This window comes from Protobothrops mucrosquamatus, unplaced genomic scaffold (assembly GCF_001527695.2).
Source record: "Protobothrops mucrosquamatus isolate PMUCROS unplaced genomic scaffold, P.Mucros_1.0 scaffold733, whole genome shotgun sequence".
In the NCBI taxonomy this organism is placed as follows: Eukaryota; Metazoa; Chordata; class Lepidosauria; order Squamata; family Viperidae; genus Protobothrops; species Protobothrops mucrosquamatus.
In genome coordinates, this window is record NW_015387007.1 from 299,892 (window position 1) to 327,871 (window position 27,980).

A 27,980-nucleotide genomic window follows, 5' to 3' on the forward strand; every position below is an offset into this window, starting at 1 on the left:
GTGAGTAAAATAAGCACTGCATCATTGTATTAGTGGAAAAATGGAAGGCAGATACAGTCATTTCAACTTTGCTTTTTTTCAAAAAGATGGATATTGTTTGGTAATATTTTTTTTGATACAGATACCATATTTGGCAAGAGAGGCTTCCAGATGTTCATTTTATTATGTAAATACACAACTCCTAATTTTAAGGCAGATAAGATCTGCCTTTAAGGCAGATAAGATCTTGTATTTGTAACCTGTTATATTTGTCTTTGGCTTCTTCTTTATTTTATATGACAGAAACTCCATTAAGCAATGACTTTTAGTTGAAGCAGACGAGCTATCCAGCTGGAGATAACTCTTGATTGGCTAAATAATCAAGAATTAGAAGAGAGATTTTTTGAAGTGTTCACTTCAATAACAGTTCACCTTCTCCATTTTAGGCATGTTTTGACTCATTACCAATGAATAAGGGATTTTAGGTTTCTTTTGGTCTAATTCTTGTCTGTAAAATAAAATAATCTGTTAGCTAGTTTATAGAAATGGGGAATTGAATTTCAAGCATGAGACCTCAGTGCCATTGTCATATTTGATTTAGAAATGTAGTCTACTTTCATGTTTCAAAGGTTGCAATCTTCCTATTGAACACATCTTCAAAATTGTGGTTTATACTACAGATTATCAGTGGCATGGAAGCTTTCAGGAGTTGGTTGATTCTGGCTGTATTTTGCAATTTTTGTGAAAGAATTATACCATGTGGCCTGTCAACACACATTGAAATAGGTAAGCTATTAGTAGTAGTAGTAGATAAACAGTAGTGGTAATAATAATAATAGAATAGAGGATAAAGAATTGGAGAAAATCACAAAGTATCAAGATCTGAAAATCTAAACATGTACTATAGTCTGTGCTTTAGTTGCTTGTTTTGACTACATATTTAGAATCCTTTACAGGGGTAGTCAACCTTGGCTCTTTTATGACTTGTGGACTTCAACTCCCAGAATTCCTGAGCCAGCTGTGCTGGCTCAGGAATTCTGGGAGTTGAAGTCCACGAGTCATAAAAGAGCCAAGGTTGACTACCCCTGCTTTAGAAGAACACTGGAAAAGCAGAAGCCGTTCTGCTTTCCTAGGTTGCTGTAATAATCAACTGCTTGGTTGGCTTTTTTTTTGACACAACTCTTTGGATATCCATTATCAAAACAAGGCCATTAGTCAGCTAATATGTCTATGAGAGGTGGGGCTTTTCCTTATGCAGATATTTTGATCAGATGCTGGGAAGTTTTATTTGAAGACTTGAGTTTAGAACTAAACTTGCTGTCGAAACAGGCCTTCTTGAAAGCAGTCGATCCATGAATTGAGAGGTGCCTGCTTGGCCTCAGCCTAAACCGAGTGTCAAAACAAGCCTATCAAGCAGATGATCATCTGGGTTGTCTAATAAAACAGGAGAGCCTTTTCTCTCTTAGAGAGACCACTGCCCTGGCTTACCCACATTGAGGATTTTTGACAGCTGACTATATTCATGATTGGCAGATAGAATCCTGGTGGTTGAGGTAATTCAGGAAAAAGCAGCAAAATCAGAGACAATAGTAAATGTTTTGATTGACCTGCCTGGCACACATGAAATCAAGGTACAACCATCTGGCAACAAGCCAGAGCAGAGGTCAGAGAAGCCAGTGAGGGATCTGTAATGGGGACAGAACATTTTATGTCAGTATAATTTTTATTGACTGAAGGTCAGAGGGGATAACATTTTAACTGAACTGTGGGGAAAGACCCAGCATTTTTGGAAAGCATGCGTGAATACCTACCGTATATAAAATGTGGATATTTATTCGCTGAAAAGCTGTAGCTGATCCCTCCTTACAGTTTCTCTATCCCATTACAAATGTACATTGCTAAATGTATTGTGATCTTATTTTTTTTTTCAGCTCATAGAGCATTGGAATTTTTCAGCCAGCAAGATGGACAAGTTGACTATCGTAAGGTAGAGGGTTTAATTATTGTAACGTGAATCAGTTGGTCACATGACCTCAGGACACTGCAACCTTCTTAAATATGAGTCAGTTGCCAAGCATCCAAATTTTCTCATGTAACCATGGGGAAGCTACAATGGTCGTAAGTGTGAAAAGCAGTCATAAGTTACTTTTAAGTGCCGTTGTAATGTTGAATGGTCACTAAACAAATGGTTGTAAGTCGAGGACTACCTGTATAACAATGGAAATAGAATAAGAATTCAAAAACAACTAGGAAACACCAATAAGAAAAGGAGATGAAGAACAAGATGCTGAATGTAGCCAAGATGGAACTCAAAAGGGGCTCTAGCCACCCTAATCCAAGGCCTGGAAGAAGAGCCAGATCTTCAAGACTGTCTAGAATGTTATCAGAGTTAGAGCCACTCAGATTTCAGGATGAACTTTATTTCAGAAGATAGATACTGTAATGGAGAAAGTGTGCAGCCTGGGTCCCAAAGGTTGACATCACTTAATTGAAAGAACTGAAGCATGCCATCCCTGTTGGTTTATATCAACCAGGAAAACACCATACATAAATATGGGATAGGTTTTAATTGCGTTTTTAACTGTAGTCACTTTTTTGGGGGGGGGAGGAAAAATAAATAATACTTTAAATACTAATCTGTACAGTGTTTTACTTTTTCAGCTACTTAACTACATATGTAAGCTATTAACTACATGTGTAGGAAGCTCTTTCACTGACCAGCATAATTGTTTCCTAAAAGTTGATAGATTCCAATAAGCTTCTGATTTTATGCTTGGAAATGAAGGATAGATATTTATAGAGTGTATTGTTGTTGAATGATATGAGGAGGGATAGTAAGGGTATGTTGAGGACAGCTCTCAGAATTTTCTGTAATCATGTTGAAGGGCATCATATTGAAAAAGGTGGACATTTGGATTCAAGATAAGTTACTTTACTGCAGAATTTACTGTTAATGAGTTTTAGTCAAGGGAGATCCCTATGAAGAACAACTTTTTAATAATTTGATACTAAAGATAAATCATGTGGAGTGACTTATCTCTGTCATGCCTTCTGTAATCTTTCAGGGGAATGATTTTGATTTTGCTAAATAAACATAAAATTTACAGCATTATAATAATATCCTTTCAATACTTACATGTTTGTTTCTTTGTTCTATTGTGCAGCTAATACTAGCTCACCAAGATGCATATCAAGCAGGAAGTCTGTATCCTGATGCTTTTTATTCTGGCCTCTGCCAAAATGGTAGGAGACCCTATGTCAAATATTATTTTTTAATATGATCACATTATTGCAAAAGTAGACCAGTCCATTTATTCATGAAATTGGAAAATACATCAATAAGTGTACAATGAGAACCTGTCTTCTTTACACTCTACTGAGGCGTTCCTCTTCTTGACTAATTGTGGTTTTACTTTATGATCTTGGCTTATAAAGGTAAATCATATTTTAAATAGCCCATGTTCAGATCTAACAATAGTGCGTATCCAGTGGTGGGATTCAAATTTGTGAACAACTGGTTCTCTGTGTGGATGCCACTTCTGGAAGTCCATTCTGGGCCTGAGCAAGAAAAAATTAGCTACCGGTTCTGCCGAAGTGGTGTGACCTGGCTGAATTCCACCACTGTGCATATCATATTAAAATCAGGGCACACACAGTGAACAGATAAATTCTATTTTAAATCAAGCTTGATGTCTGGCGATTTTGTGGATATACCAATGCAGTGCAGAATTTGCTTCCCACTGTATTCTTCTGGGAATATTTTTGATCTTGGCATGGGATCCTGGACATTTTTATTATTCACATTATTGGGGTTTTATTAAATGTATTGCTGCATACCTTAAAATATTTTCATATAATATTTTGCCATTAAAATGTTACTGAACGTTACATTCTGTATGATTAAAATGCAACATGTAATCAGGCATGTCAAACTCGCGACGTCACGTGACCTCGCATGACGTATCGCAACTTTTTCCCCATTGCCGGCAATGGGGTAGGCGCGGTTTCATTGTGACGCATCTGGCCCGCGGGCCTACAGTTTGACATGCCTAATGTAGATTAAATATGAGTTGTTATGGTTTTTGAAAAAAGTAAGCCTTGTCCTCTGAATTGTCAGGATTGTTCCATTATGTTTCTGAAGATACTCACTGGTCACCTTTCCTCAACACAAGTATCCATTACATCAGAAAGAACTATCCGCAGCCATGGGAAGAGGTAATACATTTTCCATCTGTTGTTCCCTTTGAAGCCCTGAATACTCTTTTCAAAAACTGTGTTTCTCTCTCACCTTTTCACCCAAAGATAGAAAGTAAGGAAAAAAATTGACAATTCTTTTGGTGATCGATTAGGCAGCTGTTTTAATTAGCTAAAAACAGAGCTTTAGATCAAGGGTCTTCAAACTTGGCCCTTTTATGACTTGTGGACTTCAACTCCCAGAATTCCTCAGCCCGCTTTAGATTCTGCTCTCATTCTATCTGACTTCTGGTGGAAATACGTACTACTTTACTAAAAAAAAATGTAGTTGAATATGTAGCAGTCAATAAAAGCTACCCCAGGATCATTCAGATAAGGTAAACAAATAGTCTTTTGGAATTATCCTTTATTTTTCTATTGCTGATTCTCAACTAGTCAGATATACCGTAATTACAATGATCATATTTTTCTGGAAAAAAATAAAAGACAAACCTGAAAAGGGGGGGGGGGATATAAAAGAAGTTCATAAGGATAAAACATTTTAATTGTTTATATTTATAACTTTTTACAAATGCAAATTCAAGAGCAAAACTAACTCTAACCCTAAGTGGAATTTTCCCCAATGGGATTTTTCCATGTATTTTACCAGGAAAAATTGATAGTATAGGCTCGAAAAGTCAGTGCCCTCCTAAGGATATCCAAGGACTCCATGTTTGTTGGTGATATCTATTTTGGTCTCTTAGTTCACGGGGACCTAACCCTAACTGTACGTGGAATTTTCCCCAATAGGGTTTTCCCATGTATTTTACCAGGAAACCTACATTAAGCAGGCTCAAAAAGTAAGTACCCTCCTAAGCATACCCAAGCACTCCGAGTTTGTTGGCGATATGCATTTTGGTCTCCGAGTTCACGGTGACCTAACCCTAACCCTAAGTGGAATTTTCCCCAATGGGATTTTTCCATGTATTTTACCAGGAAACATAGATAATGCAGGCTTGAACAGTAAGTGCCCTCCTAAGCATACCCAGGCACTGTTAGTACACACTCCACAGTGATTTATTTATCTCTAATTTGATGGTGGATGCCTTCTAAGTCAAATAGGTCTATGGTTTCTACCTTTTCCGTTCTGTCGTTCATATTATTCTTTGGAACCCATCCTTTATATGAAGTTTGAGCATTTCATCTATTAAAACTAAACTTACCTAATTCATATTTGCAATCAATTTTCATCGCCAAATAGATTGGCTCTGAGGTGTCACATATTGTCTGTCTTTTGTCCACTTGCTTTTAATAATGTTTTTATGGAGTTACTTTTTTTTAAAAAAAATGGTACTTAGGCTACAGAGAAGCTGGTGGCTTTTCTCTTTGGGATTGTCTCACACATGGTGGCAGATGTAAGCTGGCACAGCTTAGGAATTGAACAAGGATTTCTACGGGCCATGGCAGCTGTAAGTAGTGTCCTGTTTCCGGCGTAGGGTTTTTCCATGTGCTTGTTTTAAAGTTGCATTTATTATTTTGCTTCATCCTCCCAAATGTCAATAGAATATTAAAAAAATAAATCAGATCCTTGCAGTCTGCAGTGCTTTTATGAACCACAGCTAAAAACTATATATTTTTAATGAATAATGTTTCAGTCATATCTTTGAATATCCATATGTTGCTCTTTTAAAGGATTTATATAGTTTATAGCAAAAAATGTTTGCCTATTGGATTTCTTTTTTAGCCTTTTATGGATGAAGGCTGCTCACTGCAGAGCTATTTATATGCTGGGGCTGAATTAAAGCACTTGGGCAGTTCTGAAGATAGAGATAGACAAGTAACAAGAAACATAAGGGATTTTTTGCAGTCAATTGACAACAAATTATTGGTAGGAAATTCCTATATACACAAGCAGGGAAAAAGCCACAAGGGAGTGTTTTATCTCTACAATCCGGATTAGTTTAAAAAAAGAATTTTTTTTTAAAAGCAGTTAACATTTCTTTAATTGTTAAATTGATAACGAATTATAAATAATATTGTTCCTTTTTTATTTAGATTGATTTTCATGGCTCATATTCACAAGCTCATTCTACTGGCGATTTTGGTAATTTATATACTTATAAATCCTAGAAAACTCTCCCCAAATTTCCTTTGAATGTCTCAAGGTTATGAGACTCTGGAGATGGCATTCTCTAATTTTATTTGAAAAGTATATGTGTATGTGAGTGTCATTGTTACAGTACATATATATCATAAGCATTCTCCATTTTGGTTTCCCCTGTCTCTAGAACAACTTGATATTTAATATATATCAGCTGCTGTTTTCCATTTCTGATATATTCACATTAGATACATTTTAATGGAACTATAAATTATGGATTCTATTACATTGTATTATATTATAGGTGGAACTTTATATTATCCACAAGTCTGCTTATAACCAGTGTGATTTTCTACAATTGTAGATTCCCATGATGTATCACAAGGTTTTTCTGAAGTTTCTTTGAGTTTCACGAGCCTTGTTGCCCAAGGGCTGACATTTCAAAGACTATCACTGGCATTCCAGTTGCTTTGATATTGTCCCATTATGGGTATAAAACATGTGTTGCAATGTGTAAGAGAGAGGGAAAAAACCCCCAACCCATATAGAAGGGCTACCAATCTTATAGGAAAAGCCCATGCGACCTATCCAATATTACTGCAGTGCTCACAATATATCATATGAATGGTTGTCCTGTGACGATTGTGTTAGGTTAAATCACAGGATATAAGGGATTATATTCATCATAGCACTTCAACATGAAGCTACATCTTTTGTTGTTGTTAAATAAATTGATGCCATACACTCCTTTCATTCTAATTTTAGGGGGAGATGTGTTAAGCCAATATGAACTTGATTTTGATTACTTGAAAGCAAGCTGGTAAGAGCCACAAATGCGATCGTTGATGTTTGATGCATATGGACATTGATATACACACTCACATAGTGTTGCAAATTGCAGAGGGAGGATGAGAAACAGTTACTGAAATCTATTATTTTTTCTTCTCAGCTAGTCAGGTCCTCAAGAACCATTGTGAATTAGACTCTAATGTTGTACTGGATGAAGGAGATCGAGGGTAACTTGTTTAGTTCGGTAGAGGCCTACAACCTTATATAATGGTAGATGGATCATACTAGCATCTAAGTAAGAGGGTTCACTTAATATAACCCTCATTTCTGGTAATGGTGTCCATACTTCAATTACATTCTGCCCTGATTACTTCAATGCACTCTGTATAGGATTATCTTTACAATGATACAATTGGTACAGATTGTGGCAACAAGGCTATTAACCATTGTCGGGTACACAAAGAACATCTGAAACTTGCATTTCTGAGAATTCTTACACCATTTGCCAATTGCTTATTTCAGTTCAGTTTTACTTTTACTAATCTTTGAAGCCATAATCGTAGGTTGTTGAATGTTTCTATTTTAAAAAAATGGAGAGCAGGGGAAGAATTTGAACGGTTTAAGATCAGTAAATCATACTGTATTTACATCCAAGAAAATAAAGCCAATAAATTGGGCAGAGTGATGTGCAGTTTAAGTGTCTAGTTTAACTCTGAGTGTTGCATTATAGAGCAGAGTATTGCCTGTATTAGTTCTTTTTCATTTATATTTTTTTATTAGATTTCTATTCAACCTTTCCTCCTTGAGCTTAAATTCCTAGTCCTGGAGAAGTCAAGAATTTAGTCTGAGATTTTTGGAATACAAAACCTGTGCTGTACAGCGGTGTTTCTCAACCTTGGCCACTTGAAGAGGTGGGGACTTCAACTCCCAGAATTCTCTAACCAGTTTGCTGGCTGGAGAATACTGGGAGTTGAAGTCCACACTTCTTCACATGGCCACAGTTGAGAAACACCGTTCTACAGTATATCTAAGCTGCATCATTTTACCAGTTACATATTACTGACATATTGTTTGATTAGTGTTTGATTTATATAATATTACCAATATTTATCAAGGAATCTAGAAAAGGAGAGAAATAATGTGTTTAGATAATTTAAAATGCCATTTTTACCAGTGCATTTTTGTTGGCTTCAATCAAAGTTCTGATATTAATACTTTTAGGTATGTACCTGTTAAAGATTTACTGTCAATCTATCAGGATTATTATGGAAAGGAGGTGATAACTCAAAATACAATTGTTGACTGCACGTATATGCAACTCCTTGATCTGTAAGTCAGAGTAACAGTTAACACATTTTAAAACAAATGAGAGTTTGTTAATTACTGATGGGTTTTCAAGCAGGGGTTGAAGAAACACTGGTAAATGGTAAAAGTTGGAGAAGATCAGGTATAAAAAATGGGAAATCTTACCATGGGGATATTTTTATATTTTGAGAGCGGGTCTTCAGTAAGATAGATGGACTAGTAGGATGATAAATAGTTTGGTAATTTTATCTGATAAAATACATCTAAGAACTTAAATAAACTATGAAAGATGTACAGGAGTTTTTGATTTATGACCACAATTGGGACTGAAATTTTGGTTGCTAAACTATGTGGTCATTAAGTGAGTCATCACATGACCAGTCTCTATTTTATGACCATTTTTACTGCAGTTGTTAAGCGAATCATGCAGTTATTAAGTCAATCATGCAGTCAATCAAATCCAACCATAAACTTTGCTTGTTGGAAGCCAGCTGGTTGCAAATCACGATCACATGAACTTGGGACACGGCAACCATTGTAAATGCGAGCTGGTTGGCAAGCACCCAAATTGTGATCATGTGACCTTGAGAGTGGACCAAAGTCATAACTTTGAGGACTGTCGTTGGTTATTTTTTTTTTCAGCATCATTATATTTTCAAACTGTCATTAAATGAATGGCCGTAAGTTGGGGATTATTGGTAGTGAAATAAAATATATACACATAAGGAAAAGTGGCTAGAACAAAGGGGGAGTGTCTTCCCCAGAGAAATTCACTGATCTGTCTCAATAGACATGGAAACCCTAATCTTTTCAGTTTATAGTTTGATTTTTTTGTTTCATTTTAAGAACATACATTGTCTTAGGATAATGGCTATTGTATCTTTTCATTATCTCTTTCCTGGCCTACTTATTAAGGTGTTTTATTGCTTTTATTGTTTCAGTATTTTTGCTGGTTGTTTAATCTTTAAAATAATGTCATAACCAGGCAACTGTGATTATTGGTCGTAGTCGAAAGCAAACAATATACATACAATATATATTGTATATGATAGCCACTGTACAGAAAATGCCTTTAAAGTTGCCAACTGTATATTGATCCTGTTAAATAGGGTGGACTATGTTTATATAAATATCTTCATTTTAAGAGGGAGTCCACAGTATGAGTTTGAAATCAAATGTCAGCGAGATGAGGAAATATTTCAACATTTCTAGGTCTGTCAGCAATCATTGCTTCCCTAGTAAACATTTATAATGCACTAGCTTCAATAAACTATAATGAATATTTACGATAGCTTTTTTGGTATATAGGTATAATGCTAAATTGTGGGTAATCAGAACGAAGGAAGGAAAAGAGGGAGAAGAAAGCGGGCAGGAAAAAATAAGAGTATGACACTCGTAATTTATCTCATAATGACCTGTACTTCATTCAGAACACTTTAATAGGAATTGGCTCATTATGTTCCTAATAAAAAACATTACTAGCAGTCATTTAAATAATATATAAATGTTATGAGTTTCAAAATACCCATTGTGTCTTTTTGGTATAGTTAAAGGCAATATACAAAACTTGGTCTTCAAGAAGCATTTTTTTCGGCATTGAAAAGTTCTATAATGATAGTAAATTATAAATAATTGCTTCCATAGCTATGGCGAGATCATCGCTATTGCCAACGTAAGTATATTTTTCTAAAAAAGAAATTTGTTGGATGTGAATGTTGAAATAGTCAACTTACTAATTAAATTGCATCTTATTCTTCACAGCTTTATCCCATATATGCCAATAAATCCCCATTTTTAGTGGACAAGTTCTATGACTATTTCCTTGGCGGAGTGGATGATATGGCATTTTCATCGAATAATATTTTACAGTTAACCAGTTGGATGTTAAACTATGGGACTAGGTGAGGTATTTGTTAATAATTCCAAATGATCATCCTGAAAAAAAACATATTGTTTAAAAAAAAAAAGAAATTCTACCTGGAAAAATGCATTTTTCTTCAAAAGCTTGATTCAACCAAACTGTGATTCAGAATGTGGACAGAATAGAATGTGTATTTCATTGCTCCTTGTTAGGATTTATCTTTAATTTTAACTTGTAGAGTATTATTAATAAGCTAAAAATACAGATCTTACTTTAGCTTTCCCTTGCTTTACAGATCTGTGAAGGTCATAAATGCATGGATTGGTTGTAAAGCTATTTCATCATCACTGTTGTAACTGAATGGTCACTAAACAAAACAGTCACTAAATGAGGACTATCTGTAGGGGAAGTTGTGGGCATGCTAAAAAATGAAACATATTAAATACAATTAATCTATTAATGTTTTCTTCAGTGGCTGCTTTATTCCTGAGAATCCTTTGTTTATACGGTGTGAAGATGAACAGAGAAACTTTTCTGTGTGAGTATATTAATTAGTCTAATTTAACTAGTGGTATGAATTAACTCCAAGATTTATATTATTTTTTAATGTGGGAAATTAAGACCACATAGCTTCATTTTCTGGCCATGACTTGGCAACAAAGAGAAATACCCATAGCTATGCAAAACCCAATAATACTTCTTTGTTAATTTTTGGAACTACTTTCAAAACATCACTATTGCAATGCAGTTGTTCTTTAGGGATATGTGATACATTTATGCCAATCCTGGTTTCATGGTTTCATTTCAAATTATTGTATTTTTCTGCCTTTAAACAAGATGTATTTAAGGCAATCTTGGAAATGCACAGCAGAAAATAGATGCTGCTGAGATATTATTTTATTTATGCAATTTATCCTCATCAGCTTCAATTTCTTTTTCTTTTATTTTTATTTTATTAAAAAAAAAATATGGCTGCCCATTCACTCCAAGTGGTTTAAATAAAGGGCTGGTATAAACTTTATAATCAAGAACTGTCATTTTAAAAAACATTAAAATACTAAAGTCCCCGGTATGAAGAACTGCAGAGACAACAAGGGAATGAGTATTTAAATTAAATACAAACTTGATTCAGCATTATTTAAGAGCAATCACAGTCTCAATTCAGAAAAACAGGAAACCCTTTTATTATTTTGTAACTAAAATATTTGAATTGTTTATTCATTCATATATTTTTGCTGTCTGCAATGTGAATTTAGCCAGCCCCATACTTATCTCGTTTTTATCTTCCTATACAGAAACCTTCTACTTATTGTATCTTATTTCAATAGATTTAAAGAATCCAGAACTCAGTACCACAGGAAGATAAGTTCTGAAGTGGCCAAATCAGTTGAAAAGAATATCAGTTATACAGAAAGAGGAGTTTATTTAAAAGTTCCCCTTTGGACAATGGTAATTTCTTTTGGGTCTAAACATAAATCGCAGGAACCAAATACATGATTGCAATTTAGACATTAATTGCTGGAGATCTGCAGGATTGGACATCTTTTGTTTGTTTAATTCTTTAAATATGATTCTTTAAATAATACCCTAGCTCAGTGGTATGTACAAGGGAGGTCAAAAAAGGCACAGTGGTGGTTGCAGCAGAATGATCAAACCCTTCCACATTTGCATATATGTGTGGCATTGGCATACATGCAGAATGGCCTGGACATTAACTTTGATGTAAGTTTTATTTCTTTGTAAATGTAGAATTTGTTCTGACTCTAAAATTGCAGCTTTGAGTGTAGTTAATAATAATAATAATAAAGTTGGAAGGGACCTTGGAGGTCATCTAGTCCAATCCCCTGCTCAGGCAGGAAACCCTATACCATTTCAGACAAATGGCTGTCCAGTCTCTTCTTAAACACTTCCAGTGTTGGAGCATTCACCACTTCTGGAAGCAGGTTGTTCCACTGGTTAATTGTTCTAACTGTCAGGAAGTTTCTCCTTAGTTCTAGGTTGCTTCTCTCCTTGATTAGTTTCCATCCGTTGCTTCAAGATTTGCTGGATGGATTCAGAAGAGGGAGAGAAATGAAAGTTGATGATGGGGAAAAGAGAATTGGGCCATGCAGAAAGTGAAGTAGTTTGTCCTTGCTGAGAAAATTGGCAGCTTTGTGTAATCTTCACCAGTTTTTGAGTTGTTCCCCAGGCTTTTCTCAGCAACTCTGTTGGCTACAAAATGAAACTGAGAATCTGAGGAGGTCTAAGAATTAGTAGATTAGAGCCACATTTTCTTCCATTAATAGGAGTATACTCTAAGCCAGTGATGGCAAACCTTTTAGAGACTGAGTGCCCGAACTGCAACCCAAAACCCACTTATGCATCGTCGGGTGCTGGGTGGGTGTAGCCCATTAGGTGGGCGTGGCTGCGGTGGTAACAGCAGACTGGGTGGGACTAAAAAGTTCAATCAATTCCAACTTTGCAAGATCTTTTTTTTTCCTGCGAGAAGTTGAAATTGACTAATTGATTGAACCTTTTTTTTTTGTACATGGTGGCAGAGGCCTAAAGCAAAAAGGTTTTATAAAACCCAGCTGAAGACCTAGGACTGGGGCGCCGGCACACGTGCCCACAGAGAAGGCTCTGAGTGCCGCCTCTGGCACCCGTGCCATAGGTTCGCCACCACTGCTCTAAGCAGTGTTTTACTCAAGGATGGACTACTTGGTGTTTCTTGAGGATAGGAATGTACATGTTCCTCAGCCTGTCCGGACCCACTGTGAAGGCAGACTCTGCCTGTAATTTGTTGCTCCAGTACAAATGTGATAATTTTCCATTGCTGCTCAGACAAGCTAAGTGAAAAGTCAGTGAATAGTTTAGCCATGTGTGGGTGTAGGGATGTAGGGAAGCAAGTCTTTCTGGTGCTGGGAAAATTGGCACCAAAAAGGCCCACTTCACTTCTTCTCTTTTTTTCATTTTTCTTACCCTCATTGTATATCAGACTAAGTATTGTAGCAATATCTACAACACGAATGAGCACTGTGCTGGTATTTAATTGACAAAATGGACAGGAGATTTTTTTTTTAATTTCTTCCTGGAAAACTTCTCTAGTTAGCAAACAATTCAAGAAACCAGTGCCATGTGTTGATTGATATCTTTTATATAATGAAACAAACACAAATGCATCATTAGCTGTGCCAATGTCATGCCAGGCTTCTTGGCTGCAATAATGTCTCTACAAAACGAGAAATGGACATTTACATCTAATATAAATTGCTACTCCAGCATCCAGTAAATGGTTACGCTGCTTATTGGTCACATCTTATTTCCCAGAATTATCTTCAGTTCCAAAATAGTGACACAACAAAGAGTTCGATGGCAGTCCCACAGCAACACTCATCTAAATACATCACCAAGCCCAGTGCTTCATATTTTCTGAAAACTCCATATGCAAAACTTGGATCGTGAGTACTGATTTATACATTTGTTTCTGCTATCTTTATAATAGATAATTGCTTCACTGGTTTAGAAATAACTTTGCCAGAATGTCAGTGAATGAATATCTATGGAGATTTTCAATCTTTTTTTTTTCTTTCTCAAAAGACCGCTGGACTTTGTTGCCTTTTTCCTTTTCCCTTTCGCTTCTCATCCAAGAAGCTTCTTCAGTTCTAGCTAACTGGGTGGGGAATGGAAAGATTTATATTATTTGCAGCCAGCTGGCTATTACCATACTGAGAGTCGTTGAGGCCATTTGGGGGTTATCTGTATCCCTCAGATACCCAATGGGTATGGAACCTTCTTGGGACTGCTGAAAGGACTGTGTTGTAAATAGGAGATAAGTGGTGTCATACCCTTCCTCCTGTGTTGAGGGAGGGCTGTTCAGTTTTAATATAGATAGCGTCTTTGACTCCTCTTTCAAACCAGTGGTCTTCTGTATCCAGAATGTGAATGTTGCTGTCTTCAGAAGAATGACCCTTGTCTTTCAGATGCAGATGAATCTTGTCCTAATGAGTTTGTTGTGCCATGCATTTTTGAAATGGTTTAGTTTCCCCTAAGGTAGAATAATGAACAAATACTAGAATAGTGCTGTGTCAGTAGTATGTGACTAACCTAATGCGCATTGCGCCTGGATACAATGTATGTAGCAAACCCTCCATTGTATACCCATGAGAAATGAACCTAATGTATTACAATGTGTATTTCAATGTGTATTCCTTTGTTCCTGAGAAAAGGAAAGTATAAAACTGAAGTTTGAACCCGCCCTCGGGGTTCAGAATTGCTTGTTGCTATTGCTTCTGAACCTGCGCAATAAACCTCTTTGCTAAAACCCTCTGGAATTCGTAAGAGTCCTTTCATTTTCCACAAGACCCCAGTGGTAGAGGCCTACACATTTCTCACTGCATTGCATTGGACATACCACATTGCTCTATTTGTCTCTTGGTGTTTTGTCCTCAGGGTGGGCAAACTTATGTCTTAATGTACTCCTGGGTTTAAAATGTGCATTTATGTTGTGTTTGTTGAAAATCCTTCTAAGCTTTTCTGATATTCCTGCAGTGTATAGAATGACAACGTTGCTCCATTTGTTGTTCTCTTCTTTTCTATCTGTTGTGAAGATGCTCCTACTGGATCTTTTTGTGGATTTGATGAAGGCTCAGTTAGGGTAGCTACAAGTTCTGAGGGTTTCCTTGATGAGTTTGTTCCATTTCCCCCCTCCCCAAAAGTAACATTAAAAAAAAAAGCAAATTGAAAATGAGATAGATCTGGCAATGTAATAGGCTGTTAGGCAACTACCAAGAATGGTGTCTGCAAGTCTGTTGGCATTTCTGGGTGCTAAGTTGGGTCTCCTGATTTTTCTTCAAGATTTCTATGGAATTACATCTGTCACTAGAAACTATCCAATTTTTTTTTGAAATCTGCACAGGAAATGTCATACAAATGGACATTGGCACCATCTTCTTTCATATGCAGGGCTATGACTTCAGCTGACCTAAATCAGGATGGATACGATGACCTGGTGGTTGGGGCACCAGGTTACAGCCTGCTTGGACACATTCAGTTGGGACGTGTCTATATTGTTTATGGCAATGAATCAGGTTTGCCTCATTCCAACCTGGACCTTGATCAAGAAGCAGATGAAATACTAGAAGGCACTAAGGTAACAAAACAAGTCAAACATGGATAATTAAATATGTTTTGTTTTTATTTTTGGATTACTAGTTCCGTTATTATTTTCCCTACTGTAATTGCATTAATGACACGTCTTTTGTAACTAACTGAAATTAGACTACTGTAAGCCTTTCCTTCTAGATGTGTAGAAACTATAACAACCAGAATTTCCAGCCACTGTGACCTCTGTATGCTCCAAGTCATTTATAGGGCATAAGGTTGAGGAAGGCTATAGGTTAATTGCTACCAAAATCAAATAATTGGGAGACCTAAGTTAGGTTCACAACTGATACTACATTTGGTCATTGTTTTTGTCCTTTACATGGCTTATTCAGGCAGCATTTATAATTTATAAACTATTTCATAGAAATAAAATGAACAGAATAACTAAATGTATAGAAGTGCTAGGAACATACTCATAAGGATTGAGAGTTTAAATAAATTCTATATAGATGGCAAAGAAACAAGATGTTGTTCTCTTGGTAACTGTGAATAGAGTTCACTGGTGATTTAAATTAAATTTGTAGTTATGAATACAAGAACTTATATTTAAAGAAACAAAATTTAACAGAGTTTAGTGCAGCATCAACCAAATCCATTTTAGCTCTTAAATGCTTCCTACTTAATGAGTCAAAGAATAATTTGCCATAATGTGTTACTATTGAAAAAATAACAATGTCCAATATATATATTATCTAAATGTGTCTTCTTTTTAAAATAGCTTTGGCTTCATGAAATGTATTTGACTATGTGCGTGCACATAAATGCCTGTATATCTATGCAATGAATATGTCTATCTTCTATCTAGCCTTCAGGAAGATTTGGTTCTGCCATAGCAATTTTGGACTTCAATGTGGATGGAATATTGGATCTTGCAATAGGAGCCCCATCAGTAGGATCCCGAGAGCTTAGTTACACGGTAGGCAACTGTAAAATGCTAACATAAAATATAGTTAGTCTGGTGCAATTGGCCTAGAAAGGAGGAGACTGTGAATTTCAGGCTTCCCTTAGGCATGAAAGCCAGTTGGGTGATCTTGAATCAGTTGCTTTCTTTCAATCCAACCCACCCCTCAAAGTTTTATTGTGAGGAAATGGGAGGAGGGAGCATTTAGTAGGCTGCTTTTGTATAAATAAAGGTGGGTTATAAAAATAATAATAGTAACCTTGCTAATTAGGCTGCATTTAATGTAGGCTTATATTTTGATTGTCTGAAATAAATAATAATAATGGGAACAATTTATTGGCCATCTTAGAATTCATCTACATATAGTCCTCACTTAGCAGCTGCCTTGTTTAGTGACCATTTACAATTACAATGGTGAAGAAGAAGAAACTTTGTGACCAATCTTTGCATTTGAATAGCATAGCTGCCCAGAATCTCTTTGTGGTGAGATGGGCAGCAAATAAATGTAATGAGTAAATAATAAATAAATTTCTAACTTTTGTGGGACTGTAAGCAAAGGAAAGTTGAAATAAGATTGTAAGTAGTTGCGGTTTCTCTTAGTGACTGCTTCACTTAACAATCAAATTGCTGGTCCCAATTATGGTTACTGAATGAGGGTTACCTGTATTTTATATTGACCCATGTCTTACAGATGAATTGATTAGATTAATCTGGATTACAAAGGTTTGAGTGGTTTTTGTAGTCCAATCCTTTCATGTGGTTTGCTGCATTTTTGACATTGTATCATATTTTAACTCACCTAATTATGAGAAATGCAGTTTAATGTGAAGATGAAAAGAATAAAGAATAAAAGAATCTATTACAATGTTATATTTTTTTATTTAGGGTTCTGTATACATATTTCTTGGCAACAGAGGAGGAGGTTTCCACAGCCTTCCAAATATTACAATAATTTGTCAAGTAAGTTTGCTGATGAAAAGGCAAAGCATGGAATCCAGATTTAATCCACTTTTGTTTTTTGCTCAGTCACAAGGATCTTGAAAATTAATTTCCCGGATATTCAGTACAATTTTTACTCGGGATGAAAGCACCATTCTTATGTGTCCTTCCTTCACACACAATCAAAGTACGTGTGTAGGGCACATTCTTCTTAAAGGATACATTTAAAACATATATTCAACCATTCAGAAAATGGACAGTGCTAATAAAGAGCGGAGCTTTTGGGATTCTTTTGATAATTAAAGGTAAACTATCGCTCTAATGCAGGGCTTTTCAACCAGTGGTACGGGTACCACCTGTGGTACATTGGCACCTGGCAGGTGGTACGCAACCATCCTAGAAAAGTGGTAGTGGGGGAGGGGAATGGGCTGAATTGGTGGCAGCACCGCATAAGCCTGAGCGAGAGATGGCTGGAGCTGCAGGGCTGTCAGGGCTCAGCGGAAGCGCCAGGATCAGTGCCGCTTTCCAGCTGATCAGCGCTTCTTCGGGGCTGTCAGGGCTCAGCGGAAGTGCCAGAATCAGTGTCAGGCTCCAGGTGGAGCTCGGCGCTGATCCTGGCGCTTTTGCTGAGCCCAGAAGAAGCACCGATCAGCTGGAATGTTGTAGCCTCTCCAGGGTCTTGTGATTTACATTCAGATGCTTGGCAACTGATTCATATTTATGACGGTCATAGTGTCCCAGGGTCATGTGAAGCGACCAAAACCTGCTGCAACTACCCAGCAGACGGGGGGGGGGGAATAAAAACCAAACACCACCCCACCCCACCCCCGCTGCCAATCCTCAACAGAAACGCTCACAACAATGAAAACCTCGGACAGGAGGAAGAGTGCGGCCAGGGGGGTAGGCAGGTGTCTCGCTCGGCTGTGGCTTGGGGGGCACTTTTTTCGGTGCCATTGTAACTTCGAACAGTCACCAAGTAAACTGTTGTAAGTCAAGGACTATCTGTACTTTATCACTTTTTTCCTTTTTTTTTTTTTGGTCATCAAGTTTTTGACACCTTGCTAGGCAACTGGTGATACTCAGATGTTGCCCTATCCTAAAAGTAGTACAATGGGTGAAAAGGTTGAAAAGCCCTGCTCTAATGTGTCTGGTAGTTACGCTTCAATATTCAGTAATATTACCTATTCTATAAATAAATTTTACTGAAGATGCTGTATTTCAGCAACTGAGTTGTATATTCTTTTATGTGGGAACCAAATTATTGACAATAGGAGTTGTGGGTGCTTCATCGCCGGAGGTTTTTAAGAAGAGATTGGGCAACCAGTTGTCTGAAAAGATATAGGGTCTCCTGCTTGAGGAGGGGGTTGGACTACAAGGGGCCCTTCCAACTCTGTTATTCTGTTACTTTTGCAGGAAATATATTGTAATCTAGGCTGGTCCCTGCTGACAGCTGATGTTGACAGGAATGGAAATAATGACCTTGTGCTTGGTTCCCCATATGCACCTGCTGGTGGAATACAAAGAGGATTTGTGGCTTCTTTTTATTCTTCCTCTTACAGAAGTGGGCAAAGTAAGCTTGTTTGAAAAATGTTTTTGTTTCCTAAAGTATCCTATATTGGTACTTTCAAATTCTTGCTGAAACATTGTCAGAATAATATATCTGGATCCTTCTTCAATGATTCCTTCTTCAATGATTCCTAGGCAACATATTTAATGTTAGTTCACATATTAAACATATAACTTGGTTAATTAATTTTGTATTAATTTACCCAAATCCAGGTTGAATTAATGCAAGAGATTCATATACCATCCCATAGTTTTCCATACAGAGTGTACTGGATTCCTTCCTGAAGCAGTTGCCTTCATGGCTTAAAATAGTATTTCTCAGCCTTGGCAATTTTAAGATGTGTGGGCTTCAACTCCCAGAAATTCTGGAAGTCCACACCATTCTAAAGCTGAAAGGATGAGAAACTCTGGCTTAGAAAAAGATATTGAGATTCTTTAAAATCTTAAGTCTCTCCCCAAACCGAGCATTATTTACATTCAAATCTTAGCCACCCAGCCCATTATAGGAGCACTTCAAAATAGATGCATGCATGCACACACACACACACATACAGAGAGAGAGAGAGAGAGAGAGAGAAATGGGATATTTGTTTATATAAGCAACACAGAGATGTGCTGGGTTGAACCCTGATATTTACAAGGGGGTTTGTAGATCCTCCATCCACAATCACCTCCTCCTATCTCAAATTTCAGGATACAGGTAGTCCTCAACCTACAGCTGTTTAGTGACCGTTCGAATTTACAATGACACTGAAAAAAAGTGACTTATCACTGTTTTTCATAGGACCATGGTAGCATCGTCATGGTCACATGATCAAAGTTCAGATGCTTGGCAACTGATTAATATTTATGACAGTTGCAGAGTTCCGGGTTCATTAACTTTTGTGACCTTCTGACAAGCAAAATCAATGGGGAAGCCAGATTCACTTAACAACCGTGTCACTAACTTAACAACTGCAGTGATCCACTTAACAACGGTGACAAGAAAGGTGGTAAAATGGGGCAAAACTCACTGAACAAATGTCTCGTTAGCAACAGAAATTTTGGGGTCGATTGTGATCGTAAGTCGAGGACTACCTGTATTCATTCTGGCGGGAAATTCTCCTATCTGTATATTTATCTATATGTATTTAAAGTAATGGTTCGTGCTACACAGAAAGATTGAACAAAGCAAGGCTTCTTGTATGTAATCTGTTTCAAAAACAGAACTTTCGGATCAGCACTAGTTTTCTCCTTATTTCTCAGGCCTGCTATTTGTATCAGATGCTGACTGGATGGTAAAAGGAGAAACAAATTATGCTTGGTTTGGCTCATCACTCAGCAGTATCCAGCTCCCAAATAAAATCTTGCTGCTTATTGGAAGTCCTTTTGGGAGAAATTGTACAAGGTGTATGCATTTATTTTTAAGTACCTACAGTATGTATGTGATTGTCTTCTAGGCTATCTTCACAACCTATCTTCTGTGCTTTCTCACTACAAATATATGCAGCAGATCCACATTTTCTCTAAATGTTGATCTGTTACATACAAACAGACTAATGCTCTAATAATAGACATTTTTTCAAGTATGACCTTGTTTTCTGCAGCTGAATCAGAGATATAATTCAAGGCCCCAGGGTTATATGCCTTAGCTACAATTCTTAGAAATTTCAAAAGATGACCTCAAATTATAACTTAATGTTATAATTAGAAGGGGAACATTATTAAAAGCATGATTGGAAAATAATCATATTTCAATTAAATATAAACATATATAAAATAAAACCAGTGTCAATTTTACTCTGGCTCTGCCCATGACTTTTAGGATTGTTTCCCTGGTATTTCCCCATTCAAAGGCTACGTAGACCCCTTGGAAGAGAAAAATGGTCCACCTTTGATTTAAAGCAAGACTAGCCACACAAAGCTTGAAGCTGTGTCTATCCTAACTAGGTTTTACAACTGATTGTATTGTAGAGCGCATATAGTCCTGCATTAACAGGTATATATTAAGAGCTGTGGTGGTGCAGTGGTTAGTATGCAGTATTGCAGGCTGATTCTACTCACTGCTGGCAGTTCGATCCTGACTGGCTCAAGGTTGACTCAGCTTTCCGTCCTTCTGAAGTCAGTAAAATAGGGACACAGATTGTTGGGGACAATATGCTGACCCTGTAAACTGCTTAAAGAGTGCTGTAAAGCACTACAAAGTGGTATATAAGTGCTATTGCTATTGCTATATAATCAGATGCCCACAGTTCTAAATACTGGATATATAATCCATTCATCTGGTTCAAAGTATTTTTTCTGTTAAAGTTGTTCAGTAACTATTTTTCTCCTAAAATAAAATGTTTATCATTTTAAAAGTATTTGCAACTCATTCGGGATCAAGGCCATGAGTCATTTCCTTGTTACAAGTAGAGCCCAAGCCTAAGTATTTTATTTATTTGAAAGTGAGTTTGCTTTATTTGTCTGTCAAATTTATAACCTGTCTTTGTGAGGAGTACAAGTTAAAAACCATACAATAAAACAGATAAAAGAAGGCAGTCACTTGGGGGCAAAGGTAACCAACACATTAATGCAACCCTGTCACAAGGTGCATACTCTCTTAACAGAAAACAGGGTTTATCAAACTTGGCAGCTTTCAGATGTGTGTATTTCAATATACTGGGGAGCTGGCTGGGGAATTCTGGAGTTCACACATCTGAAAGATGCTAAGGTTGAGAAACACTCAAAGATTGAAAATACTTGAAACAAGTCAGATCTTTAAAGCTTGTTTAAAGGACAGAAGGATTGGGGCTCTTCAAATCTCTAGGCAAGAGAAAACATTACTACAGAAGCAGGCACTGCAACAGACAAGGAATGTCTATTAGGTCTCTGTTTTAGGTTGATGACACTGTTTTAAAGATTGAAACTGCAGCATATCCACTCTGTCAACGGGATAGAGGTAGTTCTTGATGGCTAGACTTCATGCCATGAAAGATTTTATAAGTCACAGCCAACACTTTCAATTACACCTGGACGTTTACTGATAAACACTACAGAGGTAATTCAAACAATGAAGGTGTTATGTGGGAATAGTGAGATACATTCATAACTGTCTTCATTGCTGCATTCTAGATCAGCTACAGCTTCCAAGTGATTTTCAAAGGTAGAGCCATGTAGACCATGTTCCAGCACTCCATCTGTGAGATACTAAGACATGAGTAACTATAATGAGTTCCCAGTCCAGAAAAGGGTGCAATTGGTATTCTGGACAAAACTTCTCCAGAGAGTTATAAATCCATTTATAAATCTATCTGCCTTTGGAAGAAGTAGATATTTAAAAGTGGCACCTCAAGCAAGGTTTTACTCGTTATTAGACCTCCTATTACCCTTAACATCAGATATATAAACCCCTAGTGTTCAGTATAATTGGACTGTTCAACTCTACTTATCGTCTTATGAGGTTTTTAACTCTAAGACTTTACTTTGACTATAACTACCACTACTAAGATGTCATACAGAACGTTAATGATAAAAAAATCATAACAAGTCACAAATAGTTAATTGGTCTGTGTTGTTGTTTTTTTACTATAACCATTTTGTATTCTAGCCTAGGGTGTCATTTATCCGAAAACAACAGGCAAGCTGTTGGAATGGTATATGGCTATATCCCACCAAATACCCAAACCTGGTTCACTTTAAGTGGGGATGATGTAAGTCTTTGTGGTGCCCTTTGAAATAATATAAAAAACAAGAATGAGAAATTTTTTGATTTCATGAGACTAACTATATATATGTATATGTGCTCATATTATACCCATGCAGGAAAATGGGAAATTTGGTTCAGCTTTGGCAACCGGTTTCCTTTCCATAGAAGGACTCTCCAAGCAAGTACTGATAGTTGGTGCACCGACACAAGGTATGCAACTTGGAACAAGACTTGGCAGCATTTTTATTTCAGTAATGCATTATGACAGAGGATAAAGAAATTCCAATAGGCAAAGAATCATGATACAGAATCTAAATTTACTTATATAGAAAGTTCATTAAAATCCATTCAACTTAATATACATGCATTGTTTATATACAATGATGCAGACCTGTTGTGATGTATGTTGCTTTTATGTTGAGAAATTGAGGCTGTAATATTTTGTCATTTTTGGTTCCCAGACCCATTGGTTCATTTGAGTCCTTAGCCCTATACAACTTTACATAATATTGCACAGATAATTGTATTAGATTTCTTAGGGGATCTATTTTGGATTGTTTAGGTCTTTTATATCAGGAAGTAGATCTTGATGTTCAGACGTGATTTCAGGTACCTCCAGAAAAATAAAAATAAAAGTTGGGGAATATCGGTTGTCTACTTCTGATGGAACATGAAGATGCTTTCTAGCTGAATCAACTCCTCATGACTGCATTCATGCAAATCTGTTGGAAGTATTATTAAATAGTTCTTCTGGGATGTTTTTCAATTCCTCAGTCTGGCAATTTCAAGTTTCGCTGTAAATGAAAATGTTGATCACAATGGCATTACTATTGGAAAATGAAAATATCTCAATTTTAATCTGTAAAGGATTCCAAATCAAAGATCAAAACACTCTGAAATACTTCCCAATGTTTATTGCAGAAGATGAATGGGACCATATGCAGCAATATACTCAATACAGGGGTTTCCCACTGTGTTAGACTTATACTCTTTTATTGCTGATTTCATTCCTTCCCTTTAACTAGTACTTTTGCATTTTACTACATGTGTCCTGTTTTACTATAGGTGAAGATCTAAACTGAGCCATGCTTAATATTAGAGCAATAGTCCAGCATCTTGCATCTCTGTTCTCCAATATTCTGTTCATTTCAACTTTTTGAATTTTGTGGCTTGGAAATATGCAACCATTTAGTGCAACCTCTAGCTGAAAGAATATCTCCTGGCTGAAATTACAATATAGTTTTCATTAAGACTGGGAGCTCTGCACATGATTATTCTAAAAGCAGGTCTTTGTTGATAAACTACTTGATTATTACTTCAAATAGATTCAGTAGAGCCAGTGTTTTCTGCATTTAAATGTGGATTCGTAACTCAACAATGCTTTCTTGACATTTTTTATAGCAACCATAATTTTGTCACCTTGATTGGTTTTCTTCAGACAGTGTCTTCAGGATTTCATTTATATCCTCTACACTACACCAAGCAGGAAGTGTTTTGATATATGACTTGATGGAAAATGGCAAGCCTTCTATACTTAGCACATTCAATGGAGATAGGAGATTTTCACGCTTTGGAGAAGAGGTGCACTTACGGGATCTGAACAACGATGGACTTGGTATAGTTAAAAATTTTTATTGTGAAACATCAAAAAAAATTGCATAGTAAATTCTACTGAGGGTGAATTCATCATTCCACCATCCTCTTTTTCTTCCGGGGAAGTAAACTCTTCCAGCAGCAATTTGAGGATTGTCCTCCTGTGTCACTGCAGGAGAACTAAAACAGTAAATCCAAAGATAAATCCCTGTTTCCAAACTTGCATCCTAAGATCACAACTGAGAGCTTGGTTGCATCCTGGAATAGGTGGATGATTGAGGCTGGACTAGATTGCTCCTTTGAGACCTCTGTGTGCACTGATCCTAGGGTATACCTTAGTTTTCTGATGAGCCCCAGAGATGAAGCGCTAGAAGTGACGCTTCTGTTTCTGCAGAAAGTCTAAAGAGTGAATCTGACTGAACACGAATATTTTTTCCATATTTGGTGATAAGAGCAGTGAAGCATTTCTAGTTTTCTGCCCTTATTGTTTCTGCTGATAGCTAACCAGTAGCTATGGGTAGAGTGATCCATCCATCTGCAGAACTGCAGTGAGTATTCATGCTATTTGGTGAAAAAAGTGACTCAGATTATTTATTTGGAGTTGGTCTCTGGCCAGATCCAAGTGAGTTGCATAGTGCATTCTTTCTGAGGTTATCTGGACCGAATTCAATTCTGTAACACTCTAAGAAGTGAATAAAGTCCTCCAATCTGCCAGCTTGGCCACCTGTTGGTTAAATTCTAGCTCTTTCTGGGGTATCAAAGAAGCCCAGAAAGTGACTATGGGACGGGTCCATGTAGTATATCATCCTCTGGCAATGGAAAAGATGGGTGGTATGCCTCAATAAACCACTGGACCCCTTTGGTTGCTTCCAATTTTGTGAGCTGCAATAGCTGCCAGTTGGATTCTGGATGTAACTCAAGGTTTTGGTTGTTACCTATAAAGCCTTTCCTGGCATAGAGCCCAAGTTATCTAAGAGGCTGACTGTCTCCAATTGCTTCTCCCTACTCAATATGTTCATGCAGAATGGGTTGCTCCGGGACAACCCCACAAGAAGTCATGTGGTCATCATGCTTAATGACTGCTTTGCTCAACGATTGAGATTCGGGTCCCAATTGAGCTTGCAGGTTGAGGACTACCTGTATAATTTTGGTAATATTTATAGTGTGAATCTTTTGCTGTGCATATTGGCAGATGAAATTATTGTATCATCACCTCTTCGAAATGAAAAAAATATGGGTGGATTGTTTGGAAAACAAGTTGGATATATTTATATATACAGTGGAAACCAGACCACTTCGGGTCATGTGACAGACCACTGCAAATCATGGACTTCCCCTTGTCCTGAAGACTGGGTAAGTTGTTTGTTAACTACACTTAAACTAGTTTTTAAAAAACTAGTTTTAAATTATATGTTTATTTAAATGTAAAACACTACGTTTAAAATACCTTTTAAAAGTTAACTCTGATATTACATAAAACTAAGCAGCAATATAATAGCACAACCATATTACTGCTTTATAATAAAACTATATTATTTCAGAAACATACCTAATCTATTACATATATGTTGTGAAGCTGAAGAATAAAAGGTATACTAAGTTACCTAAAAAGAAACAAAACAAAACCTAACAAAAATAAGGCTTCAAAAAAGGTGGAAAAAAAATACCTGACTATACTAACTAAAAAAAGCAAAACACCTACTAAACATTTATCTTTTTTACACACAAGGACACAAATTGATTAAAACATATGCATGTGTACCAAAAATTGTATGATTGTATACTGCTCCTGCTCAGCAGATAGTACCATTATATAGAATCAGTTTCTGCACTGAAATGAGTTTCCATAGTAGAAATCAGGCATATTCATCAACTCAGAAACCCTTTAGAAATATTTGTAATTGATTATTGTACTAGTTTTTTATTACCATCGGAAAGTAAGAAAAGAGAAAAAAGGAAAGGGTCCGTGTCATACAATAGTAGAGAGGTCTCCATACTATTATTTTACAAAACTACCCTAATAACGAAATTAAATTGGACTTGTGATTCCTTAGAAATTGACAATTTAACAGTTAACTAATTTTATAATTTTGTGGGTTAATGAACTCGAAGTTCAAATAATAAATGTCTTGCTGTTTCTAATCTAACATCATACTAATAATCCATTAGAACCAGGAAAATAATCCTCTCATTTTCACTCAACCAGACCCAAGCATTAAATTATCACAAGTAGAAAAAGGGTTTCAAACAGTATGGATATGTAACTTTGGGACCATATTTAACATAGATTTACTAATTAATCAATCACGATTAGCATAAGATATAGTGATTAAAGTAGGATAACTTTAACAACTGCAATGTTTAGTAAGTGTAGAGCTTGTTCCTGTTATTGAATAATTGATTTCAATCAGATGTTTGGCTAAGCAAAAATGTTTAGAATCACCCATTTTCATCTTATTTTGATCGAGGACAGTGGCTTTTGGAGAATTGAAGCTTAAGGCACAGCTAACAGCCAAATAAATCATGTCTTTCCATTTACCTAGCAGGTTGTCAAGAGAAAGATCCTTGCTAGAGAACAAATTACAAATTAGTTTAACAACATTTGATATTGCTTAAATGTTATGTGACGCAACCTATAACATGTATCTTTATTTGGTCACTAGAAGCTGTTTGCTCGATAGATATTGTATTCCAATACTGCTGTTGCTCATTGTAGGAACTCGTTAGGAGCAGCATTGAACACCTTAATTACAGAGTATGACATTGGTGGCTATATATTCTCATTGCAGGAAAAATCAAGATTTGGGAGTGCTCTTCTTACAATAAAAACTGGAAAAAAGGTAATTAAAACAAGTAGTACTGGTTTTTCTCACAGTGGAAAAAAAGGCCAGATTGTAAATCATTTGCTGTTTATTACTAGTAAAGAAAACGTACAGAATTGACTGTTTCAACTCACAGAAAACCAAAATCATTTGTAGAAAAAACTCCATGCTAGCTACATCTTTTTTTCCTGACCATTTAGCATGTAATGGAAGCTTTCCAATCTGACTTTATTTATCTTCCGTTCAACGGTGTCTGATTCTCGGATGACTGCCTGGACAAATCCCTGCAGTTTTCTTGGCAAGCTTGTTCAGAAATGATTTCCCATTGCCTGTTTCCTAGGTCTGAAGAGAGAGTGACTGGCCCAAAATCAATCAGCTGGCTTTGTGCCTAAGGCAGGACTAGAACTCTAGTCCATTGCCTTAATCACTAGACCAAACGGGTTCTTAAAGTAATTTAGTGCCCTCCAGATAATTTCCCCAATTCCTAGAAGGCCATGCCGGCTGAAAATTCTGGCTGTCATTTTCCAGTCAACAAAATAACCTTGTCACAAAAATTTCAGGATATAGTTTTTTCCCTATGATGCAGAGTATTAATACCTGTTTTCTGCCTTGCAGAGTGAAGTTGTTGTAGCTGCTGAAAGAAGTTCAACTGGAGCCCGACTTAGTGGAAGGCTTTTTCTTTACACCTTCTGATTATCATTTTGTGTTTCAAAGAACCTCTTCAATGAAGTAATCCTGAGTTTTGTGCACCAGTAATTCCTGCATAGCAAATCTGCTCCTGACTTAGTATGTGAACAATACTAAACCTTTTAAGAAGTTAATCATGCCTCTTAAAATTAGTGTATTTTTTTAAGATATTCATGTTAAATGGAATAATGAGAGGAAGTTTTTCTAAATCTTTTGCAGCTTTTGGTCATTAGCTATTTTAACAGTTGCATGACAACAGATATAGTCTTATTTTTAAAAAAATTATTCCAACAGACTTGGATTTGGTATATTGGAGAACAAAGCCAAGAAGAATCCTAAATGTTGAGTTAACAGCATCAATAAAACATTTTTTCTCTTTATCTCTATTATTATAACTTTATACATTATTAAGTAGTGTAACAATACTTCTATAAATAAATGAGTTGAGGCTCCAG

General features: G+C 36.5%; 1 protein-coding gene across 1 annotated transcript; it reads left to right on the forward strand.

Annotated features, from left to right (window-relative positions):
- Positions 1-664: 664 nt before the first annotated feature.
- Positions 665-27,978, forward strand: GPLD1 (glycosylphosphatidylinositol specific phospholipase D1). The gene is made up of 24 exons (XM_029284575.1): positions 665-765; positions 1,911-1,966; positions 3,144-3,222; positions 4,097-4,194; positions 5,511-5,621; positions 6,208-6,256; positions 7,019-7,073; positions 8,264-8,371; positions 9,992-10,019; positions 10,109-10,248; positions 10,681-10,746; positions 11,537-11,657; positions 13,515-13,645; positions 15,150-15,336; positions 16,156-16,266; positions 17,137-17,211; positions 18,604-18,760; positions 20,002-20,143; positions 22,325-22,427; positions 22,540-22,633; positions 23,862-24,038; positions 25,209-25,373; positions 26,771-26,856; positions 27,454-27,978. Exons 1-24 carry the CDS (start codon positions 672-674, stop codon positions 27,529-27,531), a joined length of 2,511 nt encoding a protein of 836 aa, XP_029140408.1. The 5' UTR covers positions 665-671; the 3' UTR covers positions 27,532-27,978.
- The last annotated feature ends 2 nt before the right edge of the window (positions 27,979-27,980 follow it).

Bases quoted from the DNA above. Each gene is read 5' to 3' on its own strand.
- GPLD1 (XM_029284575.1), top strand. From the start codon at position 672: ATGGAAGCTTTCAGGAGTTGGTTGATTCTGGCTGTATTTTGCAATTTT. The intron at 3,223-4,096 runs GTAGGAGACCCT...CTGAATTGTCAG, and splicing joins TTCTGGCCTCTGCCAAAATG to GATTGTTCCATTATGTTTCT. The intron at 5,622-6,207 runs GTAAGTAGTGTC...TTTTTTATTTAG, and splicing joins TTCTACGGGCCATGGCAGCT to ATTGATTTTCATGGCTCATA.